The 25,584-nt window shown below is 50.6% G+C and overlaps 1 protein-coding gene across 1 annotated transcript in view; it reads right to left on the bottom strand.

Moving 5' to 3' along the window:
• Nucleotides 1–5,380: 5,380 nt before the first annotated feature.
• The window catches only part of NXN (nucleoredoxin), a 100,828-nt gene continuing 80,624 nt past the window's right edge, over nucleotides 5,381–25,584 (bottom strand). The window contains exons 6-8 of the mRNA XM_074974982.1: nucleotides 21,763–21,942; nucleotides 17,755–17,879; nucleotides 5,381–6,247 (exon numbers count right to left, since the gene is read on the bottom strand). Of these exons, the coding sequence (XP_074831083.1) occupies nucleotides 6,065–6,247; nucleotides 17,755–17,879; nucleotides 21,763–21,942 (488 nt within the window). The 3' untranslated portion in view covers nucleotides 5,381–6,064. The remainder of the gene's footprint in view (nucleotides 6,248–17,754; nucleotides 17,880–21,762; nucleotides 21,943–25,584) is intronic.

Here is a 25,584-nt window from a genome sequence, read left to right as displayed (position 1 = left end):
GCCTGCTCACCCGCCTTTGAAATGAGGTTGGGTTTGGTGCCATCTACTGAGCAACAACACACACCCCCTTCCTCGATTCTGACCCTTGTGCACCAACCTAGCTCAATAGCACAAGTAGGTTGCAGTACTCACATTACTGGGACTAGGAAGAGCAAAGGAGAGGTTGTGCATCATGTGTGTCGTTTACACACAGTTTATCCTAAGGGGACTCTTTTCTTGGGGTGGGTGAATCCCCCACCCTGAAGAACAGGGCAGGTGGGAGTCTCTTACCAGGGCCCTGCTCAATCTACTCTGCCACAGAGGTTCTCATATTCATTGTAAGGCAGAGGATGCTGGTCACGCTGCACGGCTGGCTTGCCCTTAACGCAGCAGAGATTCTTACCCTAAACAGAGCTTCATGTGGCTTTCCAGGGCCATGGGGAAGGTAAAAGAGCTAGTGCAGCGGGGATGAAGTGTAAATTGTATTGTACAAGGGCTCAATATATGGTTCTCACAGAAGAAAAGACACCCCGGCTTCCGTTTTTTCAGTAGGGGACAAACCTCTGCATTGAAGTCTCAGCAGCTGGCAGTAAAATCCGTTGGAATGTAGTGTCACTAGTGCTCTGTAAACCTCCCAGTGAGGACATGAAGTGGCTAATCAGTTATGGCAGGGGGCCCACTGGCTGTGTGAATTGCAGTAGCTGCTCTTTGGAATGTAATTCTCTCCCCAGGCCTGTTTATTCAGGCAGCCTCATGAGTTATTTAAACATTTCCAGTGTAATGGCTTTTGTCTCTTCCTGCAGCGCTGTTTTGGGCCAGGTCCCTTCCAGGACAATCCAGGAAACTTTCCATTGTATCCCTTAAAACTACTCCAGTGGTGGAGGTCCCACTGCAGGTGCTGTCGTGGAGGGCAACAGGCGATGGTATTTTTCCCCCTTTCCCATAATCTTGAGTTTTGTTTATCTAGAAAGAAACATGGTGAAAAATGTGATAAAGCACGGACAGCTGTTTGTGTTCATGGAAATAGCTTAAATCAGTTCAAAAGCTCCCTTCCTTCCCTTGCTGTCAGCAGGATAGGCTAACAAGAAGGCAAGAGAAGTAGCACATTGGAGGGGTGCAGAGTCCTGACATTTGAAAAGGTGAAACATACCCACAAAACTCTATAGATCAAGTCTGTCACGTACACTGTTGGTCTGTGGGAAATCTTGTTACCCTTGCAGCTGCAAAATTCCTACTGTGACCTTTGTGCCCCATCCAGATTTGGCAAAGGAAGTGGGAGGTGAACACAGCTGCTGGTGCAGGAGGACAGGAAGTTATTCCAGTTAATGGAGTTCCTCAGTAACATCAACACTGGCTCAGTAAACACCAACCCTAGCAAGAAGCCAGGGACAAACCAGCAGGATGTTAGCCCTTAGAACAGCAAACACAGTGGAGGTACTTGTGTGTGATACAGGCTTCTCTGGGTGGCGCTTTGTGGCACAATTAGGGTGGTGTGCTGTCCCTGCAAAGACTGTCAGTTTTCCAATTCTGCCATCAAACATTCTTGGCTAGAGTTTAATCCTCAGCTTTAGCTATGGACATCATGTTCTAATTTAAAGCAGAGGTTAAGCCTTCTGCCAGAAGGTGGCAGTATTTGTCATGAATGCAGCCTGTGTGGGGAGCAGTTGTTCCTGGGTGCCCCTATGAGAGCACAGATTTAAACTGTGAAGGAGGAGAAGAAAGAGGTGGTGAGGAGGGAAAGAACGGCAGAATGAGTCCCATTCTATAGGAAATATAGGTTCCTATAGGCCTTGGGTTCTTCCCCATCCAGTAGAGAGGCTCTGGGCTGTGCAGGAGGAGAAATCCAAATAGATTCTGGAAGAGCTCAGTGGCTCCTGGCCACCCCCTTCAATCTGGGAGCAGGAGGTTGTATGGTGGCAGGACAGCGTGCAGTAAGCCTGACCCTGGGTGATTACATGTCAGTGGAATTAGGCTCTCCGGGCTCCATCATGTCCTGGCACAGAGGAGCAGCAGGAGTGAATGCAGGAAGCCCTGTGGGAACTATGCCCCTTGGTGCCCTACACAATTGCTCCAACTTTTTTAAACGGTTTGTTTAGTAGACAACCCCAGTGCTAGCTCTCCTGCTACAATTCCAGCTGCCGCTAAGAGATCCCTTTCTATCTTATCCCATATTAAAAAACCTAATTTTCAGAGGCTGTCATGATCATACAACGATTTAGCAGTGGGCCACCATTTCCTTTGGCTCTTGTATTCAGTAATAGCACAGAGCCATCCTGGGAACTGTATGCTTGATAAATACATGAAGAAAGAATGTGGTTGTTCCTTTGGGCACATCCTAGAGTGACCGATCCAACCTTTCCTTTGTTAGAAGGGAGCATTTAGCACAGCCGTGTTCAAAGGTATTGCCAGTACCAAGACTGGAAGTGCATCAGCAGGAGAACAGCTCATTCTTCCGAACGGGATGCCAGCCCTGGCCAGGGGCAGAGCCAGGTTGACACAAACATTTACACTTCACTTTAGCCCTAGTTGAGTAGCTGCTACAGTCACTTGAACATACATAGTATTAAGTGATTTTATTTCATGGACTTAGCATTACACCTACAGTCCCGCTCTGGGAGCCTGAGCAGCGTGGGCCAGAAGGGGTTTCTGCTCCCAACCTAATGTCTAGAATCAGCCAGTGCTGCATGAACCAACAATATCCCATTTAAGCACCTTATTTTGATTCTCATTCAAACTGCATAGACACCATTCTCTCCCTAAAGCACCAGAAACCCATGCTACGTAAACAGAACATGCACTAGGTGGCAGTGGGATCTGGAAGCAATTACCCTGCTCAGGCAAGCCTGTTCTCAGCCACTTCTGTGCATGCAGCTTTGGTCAAAATTTCAGGACTGGAGAATTTCTCACTCACCACCCCCCTTTCCCCCAGTGGATTTTAAGGTATTTTGCTGCAGATTCCACTTACAATTGTGTATTTTGAGTGATTCAGGGCTGTGAGCACTAGAGAAAGGTGCCTGATTAGCAGCTGTAGAGTCAGAAATCCTCTTGAAGCACCAACTGGGGGCAGACCTCCCCACCCCACGTTTTGGTTGCCACGTGGACAGACCAGCCTGAGGGACCAGTGGAGCGTTCCAGTGCGCAGGACTGTTCGGTCACACCCAGCAGCTTGGGACCAAGCTCCTGGACCTTTCTGCTGCCCAGTGTGCAGCCTGGCCTCTGTGACCTGGACTGACTCATCTCATTGGTTGTTGAGCAGCCTGCAGCGGAACAGGCTTCAGTTCCTCCCCCTGGCTTGGAGTCACACGTGAAAGGCTCGATGTGGTATTTGTACAGCACCTAGCACAATGGACATTAGCACCTTCATCAGAACCCAGATCGGTGCCACCAACAACCAATCCCTCTTCTGCTTAATTATCTGTAGTGTTTGTCTCCAACTCAGCAGCCAATGCTGCTGCTTTTTGAGTTATTCATTGCCTTGTTCATGATCACTACATAGAACTCAGGCCCTGAAGCACTGTCTATGCAGTCTAGATTGATACGACTCTTCACTCACACACAGCCGGCTGGCTTTCCAAGCTCCTTCCTTAGCAGGTTGTTGTACCATGGATAAAAGGGGAGGCTACAATCCTGCCATAAGTGACAAATGGGCTGAAGGGGAAAGCAGCAGCTTGCACGCCCCCAGCTATTCAATACGCACAGACCACCACATGGCTCCCCAACTCGCCCCTCCCCACGGATGCATGTCAGTTTGTTAAAGGAAATGATCACCGACAGAGCTACGACTGAGGAAATGCCTACAGGGACTCTCAGTCCAGCTTTCAGCGACTGATTTGTTATGAAAGGCAGCGTGGTCTGGCAAATTAAGCAGGGGCCCGCGAGTCCAGGCAGCTGGCCTAGTGCTGCTCTACTTCTTTCTTTCCCTCTCTCTCTCTTGTCTGTAAAGTGGAGACAATAGTGTCTCCTTCAAGAGGGTGAGGACGCAGCCACTAACAACTTCAAAGTAATCCCTTCTCTCCAGGTATGCGTTTGCGTGTAAGGCCTCACTCCAGACATCACCATTTCGTGAGCCACCCAACACACAAATGTTCAACTCTCTCCCCCCACAGACTGGGAAAGCCTGCTGGGATGACGCCACCAGCTCACTACAGATGTTGGGCAAGTCACTTCCCCTCCCAGTAAACTGCTTCTCCCTCTGTGAAACAAGGCCAACAATTAACCCACTGCCCGGAGGTGCCGTAGGACTTAGTGTTGGTAAGGCACGGGGACCTACCTGGATGGAACAGGCTGTAGCCGCACATGGCATTGTTTCCTGGTTAGCGGTTGTCTTCCATTCCTCAGCTGTTTGGAACATGCACAGCGTTGATACACAACAGGGTGTCTGTGTACGTCTCTACTATACATATTCTCACCTTATAGCTCAGATTCCACTGGCTCCTGGGAAACACCAGAGCCAGCTAATACTGTTCCTGCTTGGTCAGCGTAAGGAAAAGAGCTAATGGATGAACTAACCAGTCCGGGAGAGGCCACAGCTCCAAAATACACGGTTGGCTGGAAGAGCCCAGCAGGGGCTCTAAGAGGAGGTTACTTACTGTAACTGGAGGTTCTTCGAGATATGTGTGGTCCCTATCTGGATTCCAAAAGCGGGTGTGCATGCGCGCCACAGTAGTGTCCGGTGACCCGCTCCAGCAGAAAACCTGGACTCTCCAGCACTGGAAGGCCTGGTTTAAATGCTTCTAACAAGGGGCTACGTGGGATAAACCCCTAACCTGCAGCATTCAGGAGCCATGTTCTAGTTTAACAACAAACTCTTTGCATGAGACACAGCACCAAAATCTACCGCAGTTGGCTGGTTCCAGCCACAGACTGGTACAGCAGCCCCTTGGGCACAGAAAGGCCACAATGAGGACCCCAAACCAAAAACCTTTACTCATGCGGGTCAGTGGATCTGCACACTGGAGTAATGCCTGCAGGTCTCCACCAGACACACTTCTTCCTCAGCCCCCCCGCTCCCATGTCCAAACCCTCACCCCAGGCATAACGATGGCTTTGTTGTGAGCGGGGCCCAGGGAATCTGCACCTCCAGGAACCAGGTGACTGTAACCATTTTATTACAAAGTTCCAATCACCATGTACAGTTTTTACAACCTCAATTTTCTGGGGGCTCAGCTGAGCTGCTTGGGGTTGTGTTTAGAACAGCACCATCAAGGCTGGGCTTGGGAAACAGCTACAAAGAACATCTTAAACAACGAATGTAGGGGGAGGACATTTCATACCAGGGAGAGGAAAGAAAGAAAGGGAAGAAAAAGGCAAGAGAGAATGAGAAAATGTCAGTGAGAACAGCAGAGGAAGATCAGGGCAGCCCTGCATTGTTTCTCCTTTTGGCTCAGGGGTCAGGGGTGTATGGGGGTATGTGGGATTTCCCCCAAATGCATATGACTGACACTTAACTAAGGCTGCTGTGTGTTTGGTGGGGAGGTGGCGGGCGGGTAAATACAACCTAGAAACTGGAGTTCTTGAACTAGGAGAGAGACCTTTGCTGCATCATGACCAATCTGCATTGAGCTTTTCAGCAGTTACACTTCTCCTTGGCACTGTGGGCTCACTGATACTGACGAGGGAAAGGAGGTTGGGTGGCAAAGTGGAGAATTCTCTTATTGCTTCATTGGCATTGTCTGTCTGGGAAGGGGTGGGGAGAGGAGAGAAGGGTGAAGATGAGAAGGGAGAAGAGGAGGAATATAAGAGCCCCGAGAACCCCAGTCCACTGCCTGATGCTTAAGTTGGCAAGAACATCATGCAAAACGTTTGCCTACTAGCTAGTGCCGTGTATAAAATAACGATATGGTAACAGTTCTGGCCTGGTTATTAGAGAATATATCACCATGAAGCACAAGCAAAGTCTCCAAATGCCAGCAACTCCCTGCTGAAAGTGCATCTCCAGGAGTCTGCTTCGGAGGAGGATTCATTGCGTAAAACAAGGCACCACAGGAAGGCTGGGTACTGGGTCGTGCGAGAGAACACGCTGAGCACTCAGCTAGCGGAGGAAGAGACCTAGTTTTAAATAACGTCTGTCGGTGCTGAAAGCCCCTCAGATGGGTTCAGGTTTTAGCTTGTCCGCTAGAAAGTCGCTCACAAAGGCTTCCACGATCTCAGGAGTGATTTCCTCGACATCCATCACGTACTTGGCTCTGGCCGACATGTCCAGGATGGTGAGCAGGGGCGCCGCTTCGGGCAGGTTGGTGTAATCCCGCAGGGAGTCAGTCATGTCGTCCTGAAAGCCAGCAAGAAAGAGCCCATAAACAAAGAGAATGAAGCCCAAGGGATGGAGAATTGGCTGGTGTGACACAGCATCCAGGCTGCACATTTCATGAAGAACTCTGGCCCTGCACAATGTGCTCGGCTCAGTGACCAAGCCGAAGGGAACAGCACCCCCCACCCAATCAAAGCATGGAGCCAACCCCACTGGGCTTAAAACAGTTCATGCTTTAAACAAGAAAACACAATTTACCCAGACCTGGGATCGAATCACATGGCTCTCCCACCCTGAGCACAACGATCCTGAGATTTGGGGAGGGGTGAGGGGAAGAAATGGATATCAAAATCCAAACGAGGATCACAATTCTCTGGCTTCAGTCCTGCTCATCCCTACTAACAAGCAGCTGTTATTACAATGTATTGGTCTATGGATCACCTGTAGTAACAGCTAAACTCTGAGGTGGTCAAACTGAACAGTGAAAAGAAAAGGAGTACCTGTGGCACCTTAGAGACTAACAAATTTAGTCACTAACTAAATTTAACTCACTTCATCGGATCTCATGCATCTGATGAAGTGAGCTGTAGCTCACGAAAGCTTATGCTCAAATAAATTTGTTAGTCTCTAAGGTGCCACAAGTCCTCCTTTTCTTTTCGCGGATACAGACTAACACAGCTGCTACTCTGAAACTGAACAGTGACTATCTGTTCAGCATTAGGACTTGGCCAGTCTCCTGCATCACACACAGGGCTGTGGGGGATGCAGACTCATGGGCAACACTGGGATCCTCGCTCTTCAACTTGACAGCCCTTGGACTGCCACATAATTAGTGATCTCAGGCATCAGGGAGAGGAGTATGGTCTAATCCAGTGGTTCTCAACTTGGGGTCCACCAGTACAATCAAGGGTGTCCGCGAATGTGCCAGCACCTACATAATAATAATGACACACCATGTTCTGACACTTACAGTTCGCACATTACAAGTCGACAGTGACTTGGCACTGCCCATTACCACCTTGAACGCTGTAGTTTATCATTTAAAGCTCCTTCTATATGTGAAAATGGATTCTCGGCCCTCACCAGCATGAAAAACAAACACTATTCAAGAATGAATGCTGAAGATGACCTTTGCACTTGCCTGACTGAAATTGCCCCTCAACTGGACAAGCTGTGTGCTGCCAAACAAGCTCAAGGATCGCATTAGCATCAGGTAAACGGTCAGTGTTTTAATTCGCTGGGTTTTTTTGTTGATCTGTTAATAATAATTTCTCTACAGTAGTATTTGTGGTAACTATTAAAGTAACATCAGAGAAACAAAACATGAGCAACAAAATACTGAGGAAGGAGTTGGGGGTCCGCAGGTTTGTCTATTTAAGTTTAGGGGTCCCTGGGTAAAAAAAGGCTAAGAACCGCTGGTCTCAATGGTTACAGCGCAGGCCTGGGAGTCAGGGTTCCCTCCACTCCCCTGGATGGAGAAGACAGAGACCCAGCTCAGACTCCTAGGGCCAGAACTAATCGACTGTGTTACGATCATGCCTGGTAGACAAGAAAAGTTTGGAACCAGAAATCAGTGCAAAATGATGAGGGCTACTGCACCCACCATTCTCTTTGTGGGTTAAAGAAAGAGACTTTGGGGAGAAAAATTGGCTACTGGACGAAGCTTCACCATCATGGCAGCCACCCCCACAGTTTCCTGGGACCCCAGGGGTTCATCATCACGATCCAGAGAAATGTCCTGACCCGGCCAGAGAGCATGACCCAGATGACATCATCACTTCCACCAGCTCCAGCTGAAACCCAACCACCACCTGGGGAGGACCAAGATCAGACTTTAACAGCAACATCAGCTCCAGCCCAGCTCAATAAATTTCTCCCCCCCTCCCCCCCGACAGTCATTATCATCTTTGTTACCATCTGAGGGATGGTTCAACGGGGGGTCGCCTTCTAAAAGCGCTCTCCAGCTAAAGGGAAAGGAACAAGGGATGTGGTTCAAATGAAAGCCTTTCCCAACACTTTACACTGCAGATGCTTTACCTGTTTTGCCTTCTTTGCTCTATCTTCAATACAAGGTTAACAGGATTGTTAATGGTGTGTTTGCCATGGTGCCGAGCTGGCGCAGGTCTCTGTATGTCAACCCCAACCCTTGCTGAACACTGCTGAATGCTGGACAGTGACTGGGTTATGCAAACACCTTTAGTCCGTACGTTCCATCTAACCTTACACAACACCCCTTACCACTTAGCTAGGATTGAAACTCTCCAGCAGGCTTCCCTATAAACACAGGAAAAGCCACACAGCAGACCAGCGCATCCCCCAAGACTGGCAGGCTTGCTCCACCCCCCACACTCCCGGGATCACGGAGTGTAACTGACGAGCAGGGAGCAGCACCCTATCCTGGCTGCTGCTTGCTGCCTGCCATTAGCTGCACTGCCACAAGTTCCCGCTGGGCCAGGGAGGGCTGTTCCCACGCGGCAGGCTGGCCACTGCCTTCTGATGACAGCACTGCCAGGTGTTCATCTTCACCTGTCTGGTTCAACAGCCCACTCTGCCCTTCAACTCCTGCAAAGCACTCAGGGCGATCACGCAGCCGAGCGTACCGTCCCAGAGGGAGGCACAGTTACCAGTACTGAAGGGAGCTCAGAGAAGAGCAGGAATAACAATCATGGAGGAGGGAAGATGAAAAGACCCAACTATGTGATGCCTGAGGGGCGGAGGGAATATAACCACCTACGTGTGTTTGGCGTGTCTAAGCCCCAAGGTGGGAGAGACGCTGATTGTCTAGGGCAGTCCTAGGGGATAGCTAGGAGCAGAGGCGGGAAAGAAGGAAAAGTCAGCTTTCAAAAGCCAGAACAGTACAGCTGAGGAATAGGCCCCTCGAAGAAAGTGGTGGAAGCCTCACTGCCTGAGCGATTTAAAACTGGACAAGTCCTGGAGAAGATCTTGCAGGAGACAGATCAGTGGTGGTGGGGAAATGGATGAACGTGACAACCTGACAAGTCTTTTCTATCCCGAGCCTTGGATCCTCCGATCTATTTTCCTGAGACACAGTGAAAGCCAGAACAAAGAGAATAGCTCTCTCTGCAGGCAAGTTCCCTTCAAACACACCTCCCTGGAAAGGCCTTTTGCTAAATGCGCTCTGTTGAAATTCTTAGCAGCAAGCCCTTGATTCGGACAAACAGCCAGGTGTCTCCCCCAGTTGCCTGCACTTGATCAATGTGCTTGAAGATAAAGGTGAAGAGCCTCTCCTACTGTGGCCTGGTTTCTCAAGTCAAAAGTGCAGAACACAGAAAAAGCTTCTCTCCTCCAGAGCAGTCCTTATCTGAGCCAAGGAAACCCAAATCCCTAGAGAGCAAGCAGAAGGAGCCCCACTATCCCAGCATTGTGCCTCTCCTCCCATCAGGTCAGTCTGGACACTCCCCTGCATCCCCTCCTCACGCAAACACCTCCATGCTGCCCTCCATCCACCTGGAACCCCTTCTAAGAGACCACTGGGCAAGCATCAGCCTGGCCTCATTCAGATCCCTTCCACCATGCAGCCTATTCGGAGGGAACTTACTGAACTACTGACTCAGGAGCCCTGGTTGCTAAGTGGACATGACCTAGGTATCATATGGGCTTATTTACCTCACATCATCCAACCCCACCCTGTCCTCTCTCCGTGTTCCCCTCTTCTCTGAGGTGACGCTCGCCAATATTAAGGCTAACTCTGGGGCTCTGTAGCCCTGTTCACTACTGTGTGAGCCAGAGGGCTGGGAAACCCACTCACAGGGCCCCATGCCTGTAGTGACACAGCGTGCTGCTGTGTGAACACACGCACGGCAACGTGCACCAGCAAAATGGGTTTTCGCCCACCCTTATACTGGGACAATTTCTGTGTGTAGATGAGCCCTACGCTGCAAACAGTGGAACTGACTGCTCCGCCATCATCTGTAATACAGAGGTGCAGCCCAGAGAGACTACAAATCCCATCATGCAGTGCTCAATGAGGTGCTGTGCTGGCTGCTCAGAAGAAGATGGAGCAGCTCCTCTGTTTAATGACAGTGGCCAGCGTTTACCCCGGGCTGTGCTATGGCAGTTAGCCAAGAGGTGCTAAGCATGAGATGAGCTCATTTCTATGCCCGAACTGTAGCCCCCCAAGTCCTGGACTGAGCCACCTTGGTTCCAGCATTCCTAGTGACTATCAAAGGGAGACTCACTCTGGCAGTGATTTCACGCAGTGCACGGGTGGCCTGATGGAATGAGGATGGCTGAGCCAGAACGTAGGCTTTGCAGCACCCTTAACGGAGACAGCTGTACTGTGTGGGGGTGGGAATGACCTCCCTGGGGCTAACTGCCCCTGGGTATAAAGCCCAAAGAAAGAAAAGTGGTAGATGCAGGATTGGGGGCTGCAGGACAGTTTCATCTGAGCCTCAGCCACTACCAGCTCTGAGTAGCAGCTGGGCTTTGTTTGCTGTCCTCTGCCCAGAGCTGTCTGTCACAAGACAGGAGAGAACGAAGAAAGCTCCAAGAGCAAGTCAGTGCCATCCAGGCTACCGAGATGAAAACAAGGAGCAAGAGGTAAAGGGCCCCTTCCCCGAGGACTCCAGGATGCTCCCGCCCAGCATGTCCTGAGAGAATGGCCTGCCTGCCCCAGGCTACAGCTCAGAAATCCAATCTCAGCACAAAGCCATTGTTTCTTTAGCTGCTTCAAATGTGCCCTGTCAGCTACACACCAGCCTCTTGGTGACCCATGAGGGCTGGAGGGATTTGCTCTTCACTTCTCAATGCTCTGCTTAACACGCCCACCCTGGCCTTGCCAGGACATGAATATACACTCCCTTCCACCCACCCCTCCCCCCTCCCAGCCACCACCATGCACACGCATGAGAGAACAAGAGAGATGTTAGAACAGTCGTGCACGTACTCGCACGACCTACTTCAGCCTCAGCCAGCTAACGCTGTTCCCTCCCCCCCTTCTGCGCACAGTGCCTGCACTGCCCACTCTGACCTGCAACTGACTGCAAGGCTGGGACTTGGGTGGGCCAAGCTCCATGGAGGGCCAGGGCAACATGCATCTCAAGTGGGAGGGAGGGAGTGGGCACCAGGTGGAATAGCCCAAGTCCATCTAGCAAACTGGTACAGAGTTAGTCACCTTGATCGATCGGTCCATCGGCCCTCACAGAGAGAGTGCAGATCACAACACGTCATTCGTGTTGTTCTAGCCAGTCCTTCAGCCACCTGCTGGCCAGGCTGTCAGTGGCACCGGACACCCGATTGGCACCGCAGCCCAGAATCCCTGAACGATCCACCAGCCTCAGCCTCCCACTCAACACACAGTGAACCTGTGGAACTCCTTGCCAGAGGATGTTGTGAAGGCCAAGACTATAATAGGGTTCAAAAAAGAACTAGATAAGTTCATGGAGGATAGGTCCATCAATGGCTATTAGCCAGGATGGGCAGGGATGGTATCCCTAGCCTCTGTTTGCCACAAGCTAGAAATGGGTGACAAGGAATGGATCACTTGATTACCTGTTCTGTTCATTCCCTCTGGAGCACCTGGCATTGGCCACTGTCGGAAGACAGGATACTGGGCTAGTTGGGCCTTTGGTCTGACCCAGTATGGCCGTTCTTATGTTCTTATGGGATTAAAGTCGCGCACCACTGCACCAGACTAATGTTAGTACAAACTGCAATTTTCCTAATGGCCCTGCTCTTTGCGTAACCTAGTGGTTACAGCACAGGACGAGAAGCTAGGAGATTCCAGGTTCTATTCACCATTCTGCCACTGAGTCACTATGTGGCCTTGGACAAGTCACCTCACCTCTCTGTGCCTCAGTTTCCCCCTCTGTAAAACAGGTTAGTACTAGAATGAGCTGGCCAATGTGTGTACATAACTGCCCTCTGTTGGATGGGATCAGAACAGCTCAATGTGTGACAAAGGTTCTGTGCTGAGAGCTGCTAATGGAGAGTCTCCTTTAACTCAAATGGTAAGGGCCTGTGCTTTTGGAGCAGGGGAATTTGAGTTCTTTCCCAGCTCTGGGTATGAAGATCTAAGTAGTTGTGGTATATTGCATAGTACCAACCATCAGATTGGTTTCAGTACCAATATCGCTGTGGTTTGTGAAATGCTTTGTGATCATCAGACACAAGGTGCCAGAGAAGAGTAAAACACGAACGCAAGGGTGTGAAATGACAAAGGCACAGAGCCAAGCAACAGACGTGACATCTGTGCTCGCAAAAGGCCGACGCAAGCACACAACAAATTAAAGAACGACAATTCAACAACAACGTATTTTGGAGAGAATCCTGGAACAATAGAGCCTCCTCCAAGATGTCCCCAGACACACGCGGCGGCTGTAATGAATCCAACCCGAGCGCTGCTTGGTGTGGGGGTGTGCAGCAGGGGTTGCATTCATTTTGGTCAATGCGTGCAGGGAAATCAGAGCTCTGGGGAAAGGGTAAAAACCAATTTGTCACTGCCAGAGCTACAGAATTACAAAGCCAGGGCTGGGATGATTCATTTCTCGCTCCTGGCCCCAAGCACCATAGTAGGATGCTTTTTTCTGTGCTCCAGTTAACGCAGCCAAACCTAGAATGTGCAGCATCTAAAATTGGGCCTTTTTCCAGAGTCGTTTTTTCAACAGCGGTAATAAACATTTCTTTAGTCAGCTGGGTAGCACTTAGCTGCGGCCAGCCGCGCAAGGTAATTTATAATGCTGGCTCCCCTGGTAAGCTGGGGGTTTCGAGAGCAGCCAGTTCGATGGTGGATGTGGCAGGGGAGGGATGACTGATCAGTCTCTGCAGCTTTGTTTCTGCGTAACTGCTGAGGGCCTTCTCACCGCATTTTCCCAGACGTTTCTAACCTGCGCTTCTTCCGACCTGGAACCGGCTAATGGGCCTGAAGATGAAGATGGCTCCCAAGTCACAAGAGCCAGCCCGGACGCAAGGCATCAGGAGTTCCCACCCTTTATTTGACTGTCGCAAAACCACCGCAACCCTCTAATAAATGCAAATGGGCCTTGGAGAGAAGTGGGTGGCGCCTGCGCAGGCCGCATTGTGAGCAGCAGAGCTGCCACCGGAAATGCAGGGATGGCCACGGAGCCGACAGTCGGAGCTATTGAGAAGGTGATGAATGGGACATTCAGGATGCCCCCCCACTCTTAGAGGCTGGGAAGCTGGCAGCAGCATGAATAAGCATCAGTGTTTCAGCTACTGCCAGCGAGCAAGAGGGCCAGGGGAGAAAACGCTCCAGAGGCTACGGGGGAGGGGTGCAAGCGCAGCACCGTTCGAATAGACGCCTTTCCAACAAGGAGGTCATTCAGAGACCTGGGCTGAGGGGGCGATGTTAGTGGGGCAGATGGCCCTGGGTGGGGGCGGGTACAGCGTGTGAGAGAGATGGACGTGTCTGTCACAGAGAGCAGCGCACGCCCCTGGAGTGGGGGAGGGAGCCACAGGGGTGGGACAGCGGGCTCCCCTCTTGGCGCAATGCAGCTCAGGAGGGAACTGGCTGGCTCCAGGCCCCACGCGGCTCTGAGGGGAGCACTAAGGGCTGGGCGTGCGCACGGGGACTGGGCACACACACGTACGTTACACAGCCATGGGAGGCTTTGCACCTGCCCAGCCCTATGCTTCGCGATTTTCCCTGGGACAGCCGTCTGCTTTGAGAGCCTGGAAGGGAAACACAGACCCTTCCTCCTGGACCCTGCCAGGGGAGTTAAAGGGCACTATGGATTTTCCAATCCTTGTTTAAAGCATGTTTGTAATTTTCAAGCTTACAGTGACAGCATGACCTGCCCAGGCTAGTAAAGGGCTGATAAGAATCTCTGTTCACACTGACTCCTTCCACTGGGCTTCTAGGCTCTCTACAAACACCAGCCACCCATCCTCACAGCCCCCAACCAGCTAGGGAAACACTGTCTCCACTGGACACAGGAGGAAACAGGCATGGAGTGTGAAAGGTCACACAGCAAGGCAACGGCAGAGCCAGGAGCAAAACCTGTGGCTCAAATGCTGCTCTCAGCTACCCTCGTGCCAGCCAGTGAAATTGCTGGGGTTGTGCTGGAGCAACTGACCCAAACTGAGGCCTAGGCATTCCCAGCACTCAGCCCTATGCTTGCTGCTGTTTCACTGACCACATGCACCTGCGCCACCCCCAGCAGCTTGCAGAGAAGCTCCCAAGGGCAGGATTTACCCCACTCCTCTTGTTCACCCACTGAATGCCAGATCACTTCCACCTGGCCTGCAACGTGCTCTGCTCGTCACATCACTCTGAATCTGGCTCAGTGATCCCCACAGGAGCTGCATCCTCTCACACCCAGACTGGAGTCAACCCCTGGTGCCTGTGTCAGAAGCAAAAGCCCCTTTCCTACAGTGGCCCTAAGAAGTGGTGGACTGGAGGCAGAAGATTTCGAAGAGTTTGGGAAGAATCTTCTTCTCACTCAGAAACTATTAGTTTCTCCGCCACTGGCACTCTTGGAGTTTCCTTTCTCCTCTGGACAGACAGAGCAGGGCGCTCCATGAAACCAAGCCCGTATCTGCAGTACAGATTGTTCTAAAAAGGCTAGCCTGGCTCAGAGGGGAGCTGATTGGGGCCAGTCAGTGCTGGCACTGCAGCAATTGCTTTGGTCAGCTGCCAGCTCACCAGGGAATAAGATTTAACTATCGATTCCAACCTCCCCTCGGTGCTGCTGGGGTGTAGCAATAAAATAGGGCCCTAAAGGAGCACCTCTGCACGCTGCACTATGCCAGGGGATTGTTGAATGGGGTCAGACATACCTGGCAGCCAGCAAGGACTGAAAGAAAATGCTGGTTTGCATTTGTTCATCTCTTTGCCTGCCCTGCCAAGTTTCCTGTCTGTGCAATAAATACAGAGGGACTTAGTATTAGAAACAGCAACCAGCTAACCTCCAAGAGTTCCGTCCAGCAGCCAAAAATGCAGCTGCATGTCCCGTGCGCAGGCTCTCCTAGGAGTTGTGGGGCGTCCTGCCTCTGCTGCTGTATTTCAGCGCTTCCACTTCTAGACGTGCCCACAAAGGTGCAAGGAAGTGAAATACAAGTGGGATCAGGGAAAGGAGCCTGGTTCTCCCCAGCCTTCCCGGGCTCCTGTCAGTCTCTGGGGAAGTTCAGGTCAGTTCTTTTTAGATCTACACCAGCTGACCAGTTTCTAACATTCAAGAGGTGACCCGGAGACTTCCAACGCATTCTCCTTCAGTGCCAGCCCTGACAGAAGACTACGCAGAGCCCAGGAGTCACCCAGCTCAGAGCCCGACAGAAAGCTGGAGACACACTAATCTCCTGGAGTCCCCAGTTGCCTACGTTCATTTTCAGGACCATGAGAGAACATCCGAGGCAGCCTGCTCAGCCCATGGAGCAGGGCCAGGAAGAGGGAGGGTCTTTGCATTGCCCTGCAGAAACCTCTCTGGCCAGCTGAGGAAGGAATCACATTTGACCAACTCAGCCGGAGGACTGATGGTCACCTGCCATGCAGAGCTGTGGAGAGGGTGAAAGAGAAACCTAGTGTAGCCCTGGAGTCGCCAAGATGCGATCTACAGACCTCTCGCACCCAGCGCCGGGGGAAGCACAATGCACTGACAACACAACACTGAGCAGAAACCAAGAGAATTCACCCTGCCGCTGCCAGCGAGGCTGTTGCAGCATGTGATGGAGCACACAGCAGGCTGCCAGTACACATGGTACTCAGCCAGCCAGAGGTACCATCTGCAAAGGCTCTGAACAGCAGGGGCACCTCTGGACACAACACCCACCTGTCCCTGCGGCTCCAGGCGCGCTGCGGAGCCAGGGAGGCAGCGCTTCCCTCCAGGACACCAGGAGCACGCTCACTGCCCCTTCTCTAGACAGACAGAAGCTGGACCGCAGAGACACATTCATCACGGGGCTGTCGGCTCCACTTGGGAGCTCTCGATAAATCTTGCGCAGGAATGCCTCCAATTAGAGGCCACTGGAGCACACTTCGTTACAGGGCCACGTTCAACAGAAATGGGCCAGTTTGGCTCCATGCTCCAAAGGGATGTGCTGAGCAATGCATTTCACACACACCCCCGGCCTGCCCTAAGCCTGATTAGCCCACCCTGTACGTTTTCTGAGTGGCTGCGGGGGGTGCAAACAGACAGCACAATTAAAAAGTGCCTCTCAGCTTCCTCTCCCAGTTAAAGCACCATCTCCCTGGGCATCTCCTCTCAGGGCACTGAGTCCCCAGAGCAGCACAGTCTGGGTGGGGGGACGCAGGGCTATGGACAACGTGACATCACTCTCAGATTCAAACACTCCCTCCCCATCAGGGGAAGCCTGTAAATGTTACGTCTTTAGTCCAGTCATTGAGATGTGGGCTCTGAATTCCCTCAGTACCAGCGGTGTGGTCTCTACTCCTCGCAGTGGGTGGCAACCTCTACTCCCCCTGCCCCCTTCCACACCCCACAGACAGAGGGAGAGTGCAAGCTGATTGCATCCAGTCCTCATCCAGCAAGGGCAAAGGCAGTAGTGACCCGTATAAATGAGAAATGGAGAGCTCCTGTCAGCTCCCAGCTAGGCCACGCTGCTGAAAAGCACAGTAAGCCTGTTCCCCACTGCCTATTTGCTAGAGCTCTGTCCTGTCTATCGATGTCTCCAGGGAAGGGTCTCTTTCTCTCTGCTTGGGAGATTACTGCACAGTCTCATGCGGCTTGAAAGTCAGGAATGGACAAGTCACACCAGAGTCTTGCATTGAGTGTCTCCAATCAGTTAAACAACACCAGAGAATCTAGAAAACCCTTGGTTCTATCCTCAACATTCTGCCCTGGCCCCTGGGCTGTCATCGGAATACAAGTAACCTGTTCACGAAGTCAGCCCCAAGCCATGTTATGTTACCACTGGCCTCATTTGATAGTCAAGAAGAAAACTGGCACAAGAGGAGTTTCAAAGCCAACAACCCCTGCTGTGCGGCGATCCTGCCAACCCCACTTCCCCATTTGTCTTAAGGGCAAAGCATTTAAAGAATGCTAGGAGTGGCACGCTCCCTTTGGCTGCTTGGAAATGTCTGGGGTTTGTTTGAGTTTTATCGAATAGAGGCCTGAAGCTGGGAAGTTTGTGTTCCCAAAACACTATTTTGATTGGTTTATTAAAAACCAGAGTCTAGTGGTTAGAGCCGGGGTGCTGGGAGCCAGGATTCCTGGGTTCTGTACCAGGCTCACTCTCTGATCTTCCACAGGTCACAGCATTTCTGTGCCCCAGTTTACTCACCTGTACAATGGGGACATGTACTACATTTGTGTATTCATTCATGTCTGTACAGTGCCAGGAGATCCTTGGGGGCAGGTGCTCCAGGGTGGGTGGGAGGTCAGCTCACTCTTCACAAGACGTGCAGGAAGCCCCCAAATTACTTTCCAAAGAGAAGCAGATGCTTGTGTAGCTGATAAAAAGCCTGGTCCTGCAGGCCTGCCCCACACAGAACTCCCGGCCTCCCAGGAATTGCAGGTCTAAGAGCTGAAGAATTGGGCCCTTAATTTAAAAAGCAGAAGAAGTAAAGCCAAGGAAGTTCCTCTCCCTCTTACCTCTCCTGCCACAAAGAACAGCAGCGGCGCCTCCTCGTCTTTGGCTTTGTACTTGGCAATGATTTTTTCTGCTATCGGCTGAATCAGTTGTTTAGCTGCCTCCGACTCCCCGTCATCCTCCGAATCTGCAGGGCACGGGCAGCGGGAGAGAGAAAGGCAACACAAGAGGGAGGTTACAATCAAACGGATCCAAAGACACCATGTTACAGGAGGCTTTATTCCACAGAGAAAACAGGAGCCAGAACGCATGGCAGCAACTTCAAAGCCAGCGTGGCCTTGTAGCAATTAGGGAGCAGCAGAAACGTACTTTCATACGAGCCTGGGAAATAAATCCTAACAGCGGAGCAGCTCCTGCTCCCAAAACATTGCAGCATTTGATCCCCTGAAGCGCAGGGCCAAACACACACCAAGAAGCTGGTCAGCCAGTTGAAGACCAGAGAGCACGCTGATCTGACACTGCCTGTCCCCCCCTACACCCATCTCTCCACCTTGAGATGACTGCTCAGGCACTTGCCCACTTGCAAGTCTCTACAGCAGCAGCCCTACGGAATGAGCTGTGATTTGGCAGAGGTACAGTGGAAAGGGATGAGAACATCAATCCAACACCAGCCACAAATGAAGTGCTAATGCTTGGTTGGAAGGAAGAGAGACAACGCGTCCTTGCGCAGCAACTAGACGAAAAGATCTCAATGCGGGGCAGCTTTCAGTATCAAAACAAAGGAAAAACAGCCCCACCGTAAACGCCCCCGGACATGCCTCTTGGTAACTGCGCCACCGCCGAGCTCTCAGCGGAGCAGACTGCCCTGCTGCCAGCACAAGACCGACCCTCCAGCTGCTTTGAAACAGGCAGGAGGTGACGCTGAGAGAACTCCCACCCCACCGCAGCAGGGAGCTCTCTCTGCCCTTGAAAAGAGACATGGCCCACCAGACACAGCTTCTCTGCTCCCACCCCCCATTCCCTGGCTTGTTTAAACAGCGAACAGCTTCTAGAGCTATTATCTGCAGTGTCTCTGTGTGAGAGAGAGCAATGGGGGTGGACTGTGATTGATTTTCTACACAAACTCTACTGGCTAAATGCCAACTCAGCTCTCTGTGCTGCGGCCGACCTACTCCATAAACTTGTCAGTTATTCATAACTGATGCTCCGTTGAACCAAATGTTGCAGCCTAGAACCCCTCCCCCAAAGACCTAGAGATCCCAGCCCTTTCTCCAGAGCCTGAAGCTGCTCGGAGGCTCCCATTATTTAGGGGGTATCACCCTCCTCCAGAGTTGAAGCACTGAGCTATAGGACCATAAAACAAAGTGCGGTCATTGCTATCCAGATGCCTGCAAATGAGGGTGTCTCAGTTTCAAAACACTGGTGAATCTAACTGACTTGGGGACATACAGAAAGAGGGCATCTAGTGACTGGAGCCAGGCGCTGAGGGAACAATGACTCCAGGGTTCTTTTCCTAACAATGCCACTGACTTGCTCTGTATCCTCGGTTAAATCTCTTCGCTGTTCTTTGCTCCATTTATCCGTCTGTAAAATGTAGAGTTAATTTCCTGCTTTTCAGGATGGCTGTGACACTTAACGAGTGTTCAGAGTGTCTGGAGAGGCTTGGTGGGAGAGTGTTAGCACAGTATTCATTAAACAGAGCACAAACTGCTCCTAAACTGCTGGGTATGTGAAAGGACATGGGAAGTCTCTGTAAATGCCACCGCTTCCCTGGAACTGCTAGATCAACAACTGCATTGTGCGTGGCAACCTCAGTCTGGGCCAGTAGTTCTCAACCCACAGCCCACCCAGTCAGCACACAGCTGCGGTCCAAGTGACATCCATACAGGTAGTGGATGTGGCCCACAGAACACAGAAAGCTGCATATGTGGTCCACAATGGTAAAAAATTGAAATCCACTGGTCTAGGCAATACCAGGAGACGAAGAAGATTCAGTTCTATTAGAAAAACAAAGAGGAGTCCGGTGGCACCTTAAAAACTAACAGATTTATTTGGGCATAAGCTTTCGTGTGTAAAAAACCACTTCTTCAGTCGAATTAGAAAATTCAGTGGGTTGGATTTAGAATCTCTGTCTGCTCTGAAGCCGGCTAACCAGACTCGATTTCCACCTGGCACTCTTGCATCCTGTAAGGATAATCAGGGGGTTCAATAGTGATTATGTGCAGTGCCACACAGAGCCGCCTGCCCCACCATAGGAGTGTGGCATGACATTGCAATAGCACGGTGGGGTTAGTCTGTCCCATGGTGGGTGGGGGAAATCACATCTAGGAGCATCCCCTAACACTTCACGGGGAGCTCCCAATCTCCGTCAGGGAGTCTCCTCCCTGCAGATTGTTTGCAGACAGATGTTAGAAAAACTTTACTCAGAGCAAGATAAAAACAACTTTTCCAAGGTGTGTTTCTGTGCACTGACAGCCTCACTCACACAGAGCCCATCAAGCTTTTCTTCCCAGCAAGGGGGCAGGAAAAAGAGCAGGGGGCAGAGGGGTTTTCACTCTGCGTTCATATCCCATGCTGGGCTCCACTGAATAAATAATCAGGGTCAAAAGCAAGGCTGAAAAGGAAAAAAAATGAAGGTACAAAAGCCATATTATGAATGCTATGGAAAAGTGTGCTCTCCATGACAAAGGGCATGGGAAGAGGCAGGGAACTCCCCCTAATTCCTCCTTGCCCCTGGATTCAGCCATCCCACAGCATAACTACAACACTACACTTCAATTAGGGATGAGAGAGAAAATATCATAATGCCACTATACAGATCCATGGCGCACCCACACCTTGAATACTGTGGGCAGTTCTGGTCGCCCCATCTCCAAAAAGATTTAGTGGAACTGGACAAGTTTCAGAAAAGGGCAACAAAGATCATCAAGGGTATGGAGTGGCTTCCGCACAAGGAAAGACTAAAAAGATTATGGCTGTTCAGCTGAGAAAAGGGGGGACATGATAGAGGTCTATAAAAACACGAATGGTATAGTGAAAAAAGTGAATAGAAGTGTTATTTACCCTTTTACACAATACAAAAGCCAGGGGTCACCTGATGAAATTAATAGGCAGCAGGTTTAATACAAACAAGAGGAAATATTTTTTCACACAGCGCACAATTAACTTGTGGAACTCATTGCCATGGGATGTTGTGATGGCCACAAGTATAATTGGGTTCACAAATTACTCAATAAGGCAGGATAGGTCCAACAATGGCTATTAGCCAAAATGGTCAGGGATGCAACCCCATGCTTGGGGCGACCCTAAACCTGAGTGCCAGTAGCTGGAAGGGGAAGACAGAGTGGATCTCTCCAAAAATGTCCTGTTCCTTACATTCGCCCTGAAGCTCTGGTACCGGCCGCTGTTAGAGATGGGATACTGAGCTAGATGGACCACTGGTCTGACCCAGTGTGGCCATTCTTATTTCTACCCCAGAGGAGGAGAGACTTGGTCGCTCTTGCTATGATCAGTGACTCCACCCCTCCCTGACTGGTCCAGCGGGTTTGTGGTCTGAATGCTTTGAGCGGAGGTAGATCAAACCAAAATGCATCGGTCATTACCCATGGGAGTTGTTTTGGGATACTGTGACCCAAGAGCACCCTCTACATGCTTCGTCGTGCAGGTAATAAAGTTAAGATACAAATAATACCCTGGGGGCTGGAGTTTGTTTGTACAGAATACATCACAGCACACCCCATCCCACATGTACAGCTCTCTCTCACACACACACAAACACAAAAAGAAAAGGAGGACTTGTGGCACCTTAGAGACTAACCAATTTATTTGAGCATAAGCTTTCATGAGCTACAGCTCACTTCATCGGATGCATACTGTGGAAAAGTATGGGTGTGTGTGTGTGTGTTATAATTATATATCTAGTACCTCGCTAGCTCCATTGCCAAGGAGAACATCACACGGAACAGCATCCCAGTGATATCTCCTCCAAAGAGACACCCCCCGCAACTGATGAAACCCAAATAACAAGTGAAGGAATTAAAAAAAATAAAGAAATCAACAGTGCTCCATACCTACGAAGAGAACAAGGCACGGGCCCTCATTCAGCTGGACGGCGTTGGAGTCGGTCAGCTCCAGCACAGGCTTGGGATGCCAGGGGAACTCTCGGCATTCAGTGTCATTCAGCACTTCCACCCGCCCCTGCCGAGTGATCACATCTCCCTTGGCGTCCAGGACGATGAGCGTGGGGATGCCTGCGGCAGAGGAAGAACAAAGGGATGGCTCAGGCACAGCAATAACCAAATGGGGAGAAGGGAAGGGGGCTGGGGAGCTATGAGACAAGAGTTTGTATTAATGTCTTGTCATTCTGGTGGTTAAACAAACAATATCTCATGTTTCTAGAGCACCTTTTGCTCTCAAAGTGAGGGAGTGCAGGCTACAGCCTGGGGATCAGGACTCCTGGGTTCTATTTCTGACCTTGCGAGGGGAGTGTAGTCTAGCGCTCAAAGCAGGAAAGCTAGGAGGCAGGGTTCTGTCCTCAGCTCTGCCACTGATTCGCCGCATGAATTTGGGCATGTCATTACAGCTTTGGTGGATCTGGTCACTGCTCAGCAAGACAGATAAAAATCCCACACAGGGATCTTTCTGCCAGGCTTCTTTACACTTTGTAAAGTGCTTTCAGAGCCTTGGGTGAACGGTGCTACATATGTTATGTACAGGAACCATTGAGCTGCCACTCAAATACAACCACCTCTGGGGTGGATTATGGCAGCTAAGGGCCTGATCCACAGCCCAAAGAAATCCACAGGAGTCTTTCCATTGACTTCAATGGGCTATGATCATGCTGTCAAGTATCAGGGGGTATCCGTGTTAGTCTGTATCCACAAAAACAACAACGAGTCTGGTGGCACCTTAAAAACTAACAGATTTATTTGAGCATACGCTTTCGTGGGTAAAACCCCTACTTCTTCAGATGCAGGGAGTGAAAATTACAGATGCAGACATGAATATACTGACACATGAAGAGAAGGGAGTTACCTCACAACAGGATCATGCTGTGCACAGCAGCCCTACACAATATCTATGGAGGAAGGTGGGTGCAATTGTTTCCATTATAAAGCCTTACAATTCAGTGGCCATTAACTGCTATCAAACTAGGCTCTGGGATAAGTGGCATTGCAAGGCCTCAGAAAGTCACAGTCCTTAAGATGTTTGAAGATAATCTGTTCAGTTGTGGTAACAGACTACGGCTACGTCCCAAACTAACACACACGCGACTGGGTTTAGATGCTCTTGCATTCTTGCAGTTTCAGCCTTTGCCCCAGTAATGTACGCTGCTGACGTTTACAATGTGACAAAAGGCCTGATGTCTGAGAAGCAGCTGCATAGCAGGAAATATATGAGCTTAATAAGGATTTTTACTATGGATCCCCACTGAGCAGGGAGAGAACGCACTTCCTGCCCCCTGCAGTGAAGCAGAGCAGTCCTGCAAGGACTTCAGCTCATAAAGCCTGAGCGCACTGTTTGTATTTATTAATGCCATGTCAGACACTTTCTTAGCTGGGGCCCTCTATCACTGGCCTTGCCTCTGGGGAGCTGGAATGCAGCAGAGGGAACAGCGATGCGCACTCTAAAGCTTCGCTAACAAGGACACGCAGTAGCAGAGGAGACCCACCAGCAGAGGCCAGAATTAAAGAGAACCAGGGACAAAAGCACCGTGCCAAACATGGCAGCAGCACAGGTGGGGCACGAAGGTACATGACAAGGCTTTTAAAGGGGAAACTATTTATTTAGAGCCATCCCCTGACTTTTCTTCCTAACTCTTTTTTCTCCACATCAGGCCATTGTCTCCCCGCTGCCACTCTCCCAGCTCCAGTGGGGCAGAGTGAATAGGTAAAAGGCAACAGTCAGTCTGAGGCCACCACCTGCTTCCCAGCTGTTACAGAGCATGGTTTCCTTCATGTAGGGCCAGCATAACGCTCTCCCACAATTCCCCACCCCAACATGGCACATCTAGGTAGCTCCTGGAATCGAAAGGGCAGTTCACAGGCGCGAGAAGCCAGAGCTGTTCACTATTTCATGGATTACAAATACATTTCACAGGCAATCATTTCACATTTTATTATTCCACAGCTGACCACTAGGCTATTCGAAATACTCTCCTGATGGGCTTGCACATTAAATTCCAGCTGTGCATGGTTCCCTCCAGCAGTTGCTTGTTGTGCAGACTTAAACCCTGCGTAGCAGCATTCGTGGTTATTTGCCCCACATAGCACCGAAGGCCCCACACTGCCCACACAGAAGGAAAAGATAGCCTCTGCCCCAAAGCCTCTGCCACAGTCTAGGAGAGGAATGGTGGATTCAGCAAGCAGACAAGGGAGCACACAGCAACTGAGAGAGGACTGGGTGTTATAAGCAGTGGTTCTAGGCACCAGCTGCCTACCTTTGGTAATCAATAGCTAAAAAGGTTAAAAGAACATCTCCCTCCCCCAATTCTTCTTTTCCTGCATTACTGCCACACACTGAAGGAATCTGTTAAAACCAATGTAACTTGCATCACTTATGCTGCTGGCTCTGCTCAGGCCGTGGCACTAGGCTGCTCTGCAAAGTCTGCATCGTGTCGGTTTATAGTCACTTTTGCTTTTAGGTCCTCAGAGCAGAGGGAGCTGAAAGTTCATCCTGGAGGCATCACTTGTATGGAGACTGATTTCACTGTCCGGGACTCTGGTTCTGGAGGTAGTGAAAGTGCCTATCACTTGCTAAGGACCAGTATCACTAGGCGCTGAATGCCCTCAACTCCCACTGAAGCTAATGGCGATGGCAGGTGCTCAGCACTTTGCAGGATTGAGTCCCAGTGCTGCAAGCATGGGGGAGTGAGATGATATCCTTTCCAACACGTGGCCGCAGCCCCTTTCTGAGCCTGATGGGAAAGTGTTTTATTGGGGGGGGGGGGAGGGAGAGGGGCGGAACCACAGGTCTCATGAAGAGGCTGCCGACAGAATGATGGTAAGAATTCCCAGAGCGAAGGCTGAGAACCGTCATTGTCTTACAGAAACAGGCTGTGCAAGTCTCTGCTTTCCCTGCTCGGAGGCATTGTTTTGGCAGACTGTGATTTACGAGCTGGGTGTGACTGCAGTGAAAGGAAACACAGATTCCCCCTTGGGTGGGAAGAGTTCCTTCTTGGCCACAGCCACAAACACTATCAGGAGAGTGTCATTATCAATCTTGCAGGGGCCCAGCTTCCCTTCCCACGGCTCTGTCCTGAATAATTTACGCAGTGCTGGGCTCATTTCACATCCCTTTTTAGTTCCACATCCAAACTGGGTGAAACTTTCACAACGAAACCTGAAACTCACCTCACTGGGTCTCTACGTTCCATGCAGCCTGATCAACCTCACTGAAATGTAAGGAGGCGTAATGCAGTCCTGAAATGCTCCCTGCTGCTTTCCAGCCTTCTCCGATGTAAGGCTGAGACCAGTCTCCTGACACTTGATGACCTTGGCCCAAGATCAAAATTATACTTTCCTCCTCGCTCCCCCCCTCCCCACCCCGTGTCAGTTTCCAAAGTCTCAAAGACCCAACTCAAGCTGAACAGGTGGTATTTTGCTGAAGCAGTAGTATCCCAAGCTAAGAGAAGTATAGTCATTGGCAGTATACTTTGCTCTTTGAAAGTCACCTCAGGACGAAAAAGGCATCAGCTTGCAACGGAATAGCATGGCTGCAAAAACAGGAGGGAAGGGAGATCCCCTAACACACTGGTGCTGGCCTGCAGATCTCTGTGGCAGGAAACCTGGGACCCAGTCCTGCTCTTCACTGAAATCAATGGCAAAATGCCTTATTGAACTCCAACAGTGCAGGAGCAGAACTTTGATTGGCTGTTCCTCCTCCTACAGGAT

This window comes from Natator depressus, chromosome 17 (genome assembly GCF_965152275.1).
Source record: "Natator depressus isolate rNatDep1 chromosome 17, rNatDep2.hap1, whole genome shotgun sequence".
NCBI classification, from domain to species: Eukaryota; Metazoa; Chordata; order Testudines; family Cheloniidae; genus Natator; species Natator depressus.
The sequence above is the reverse complement of the archived record's forward strand: the minus strand, read 5'-3'. Positions and strand labels throughout refer to the sequence as shown.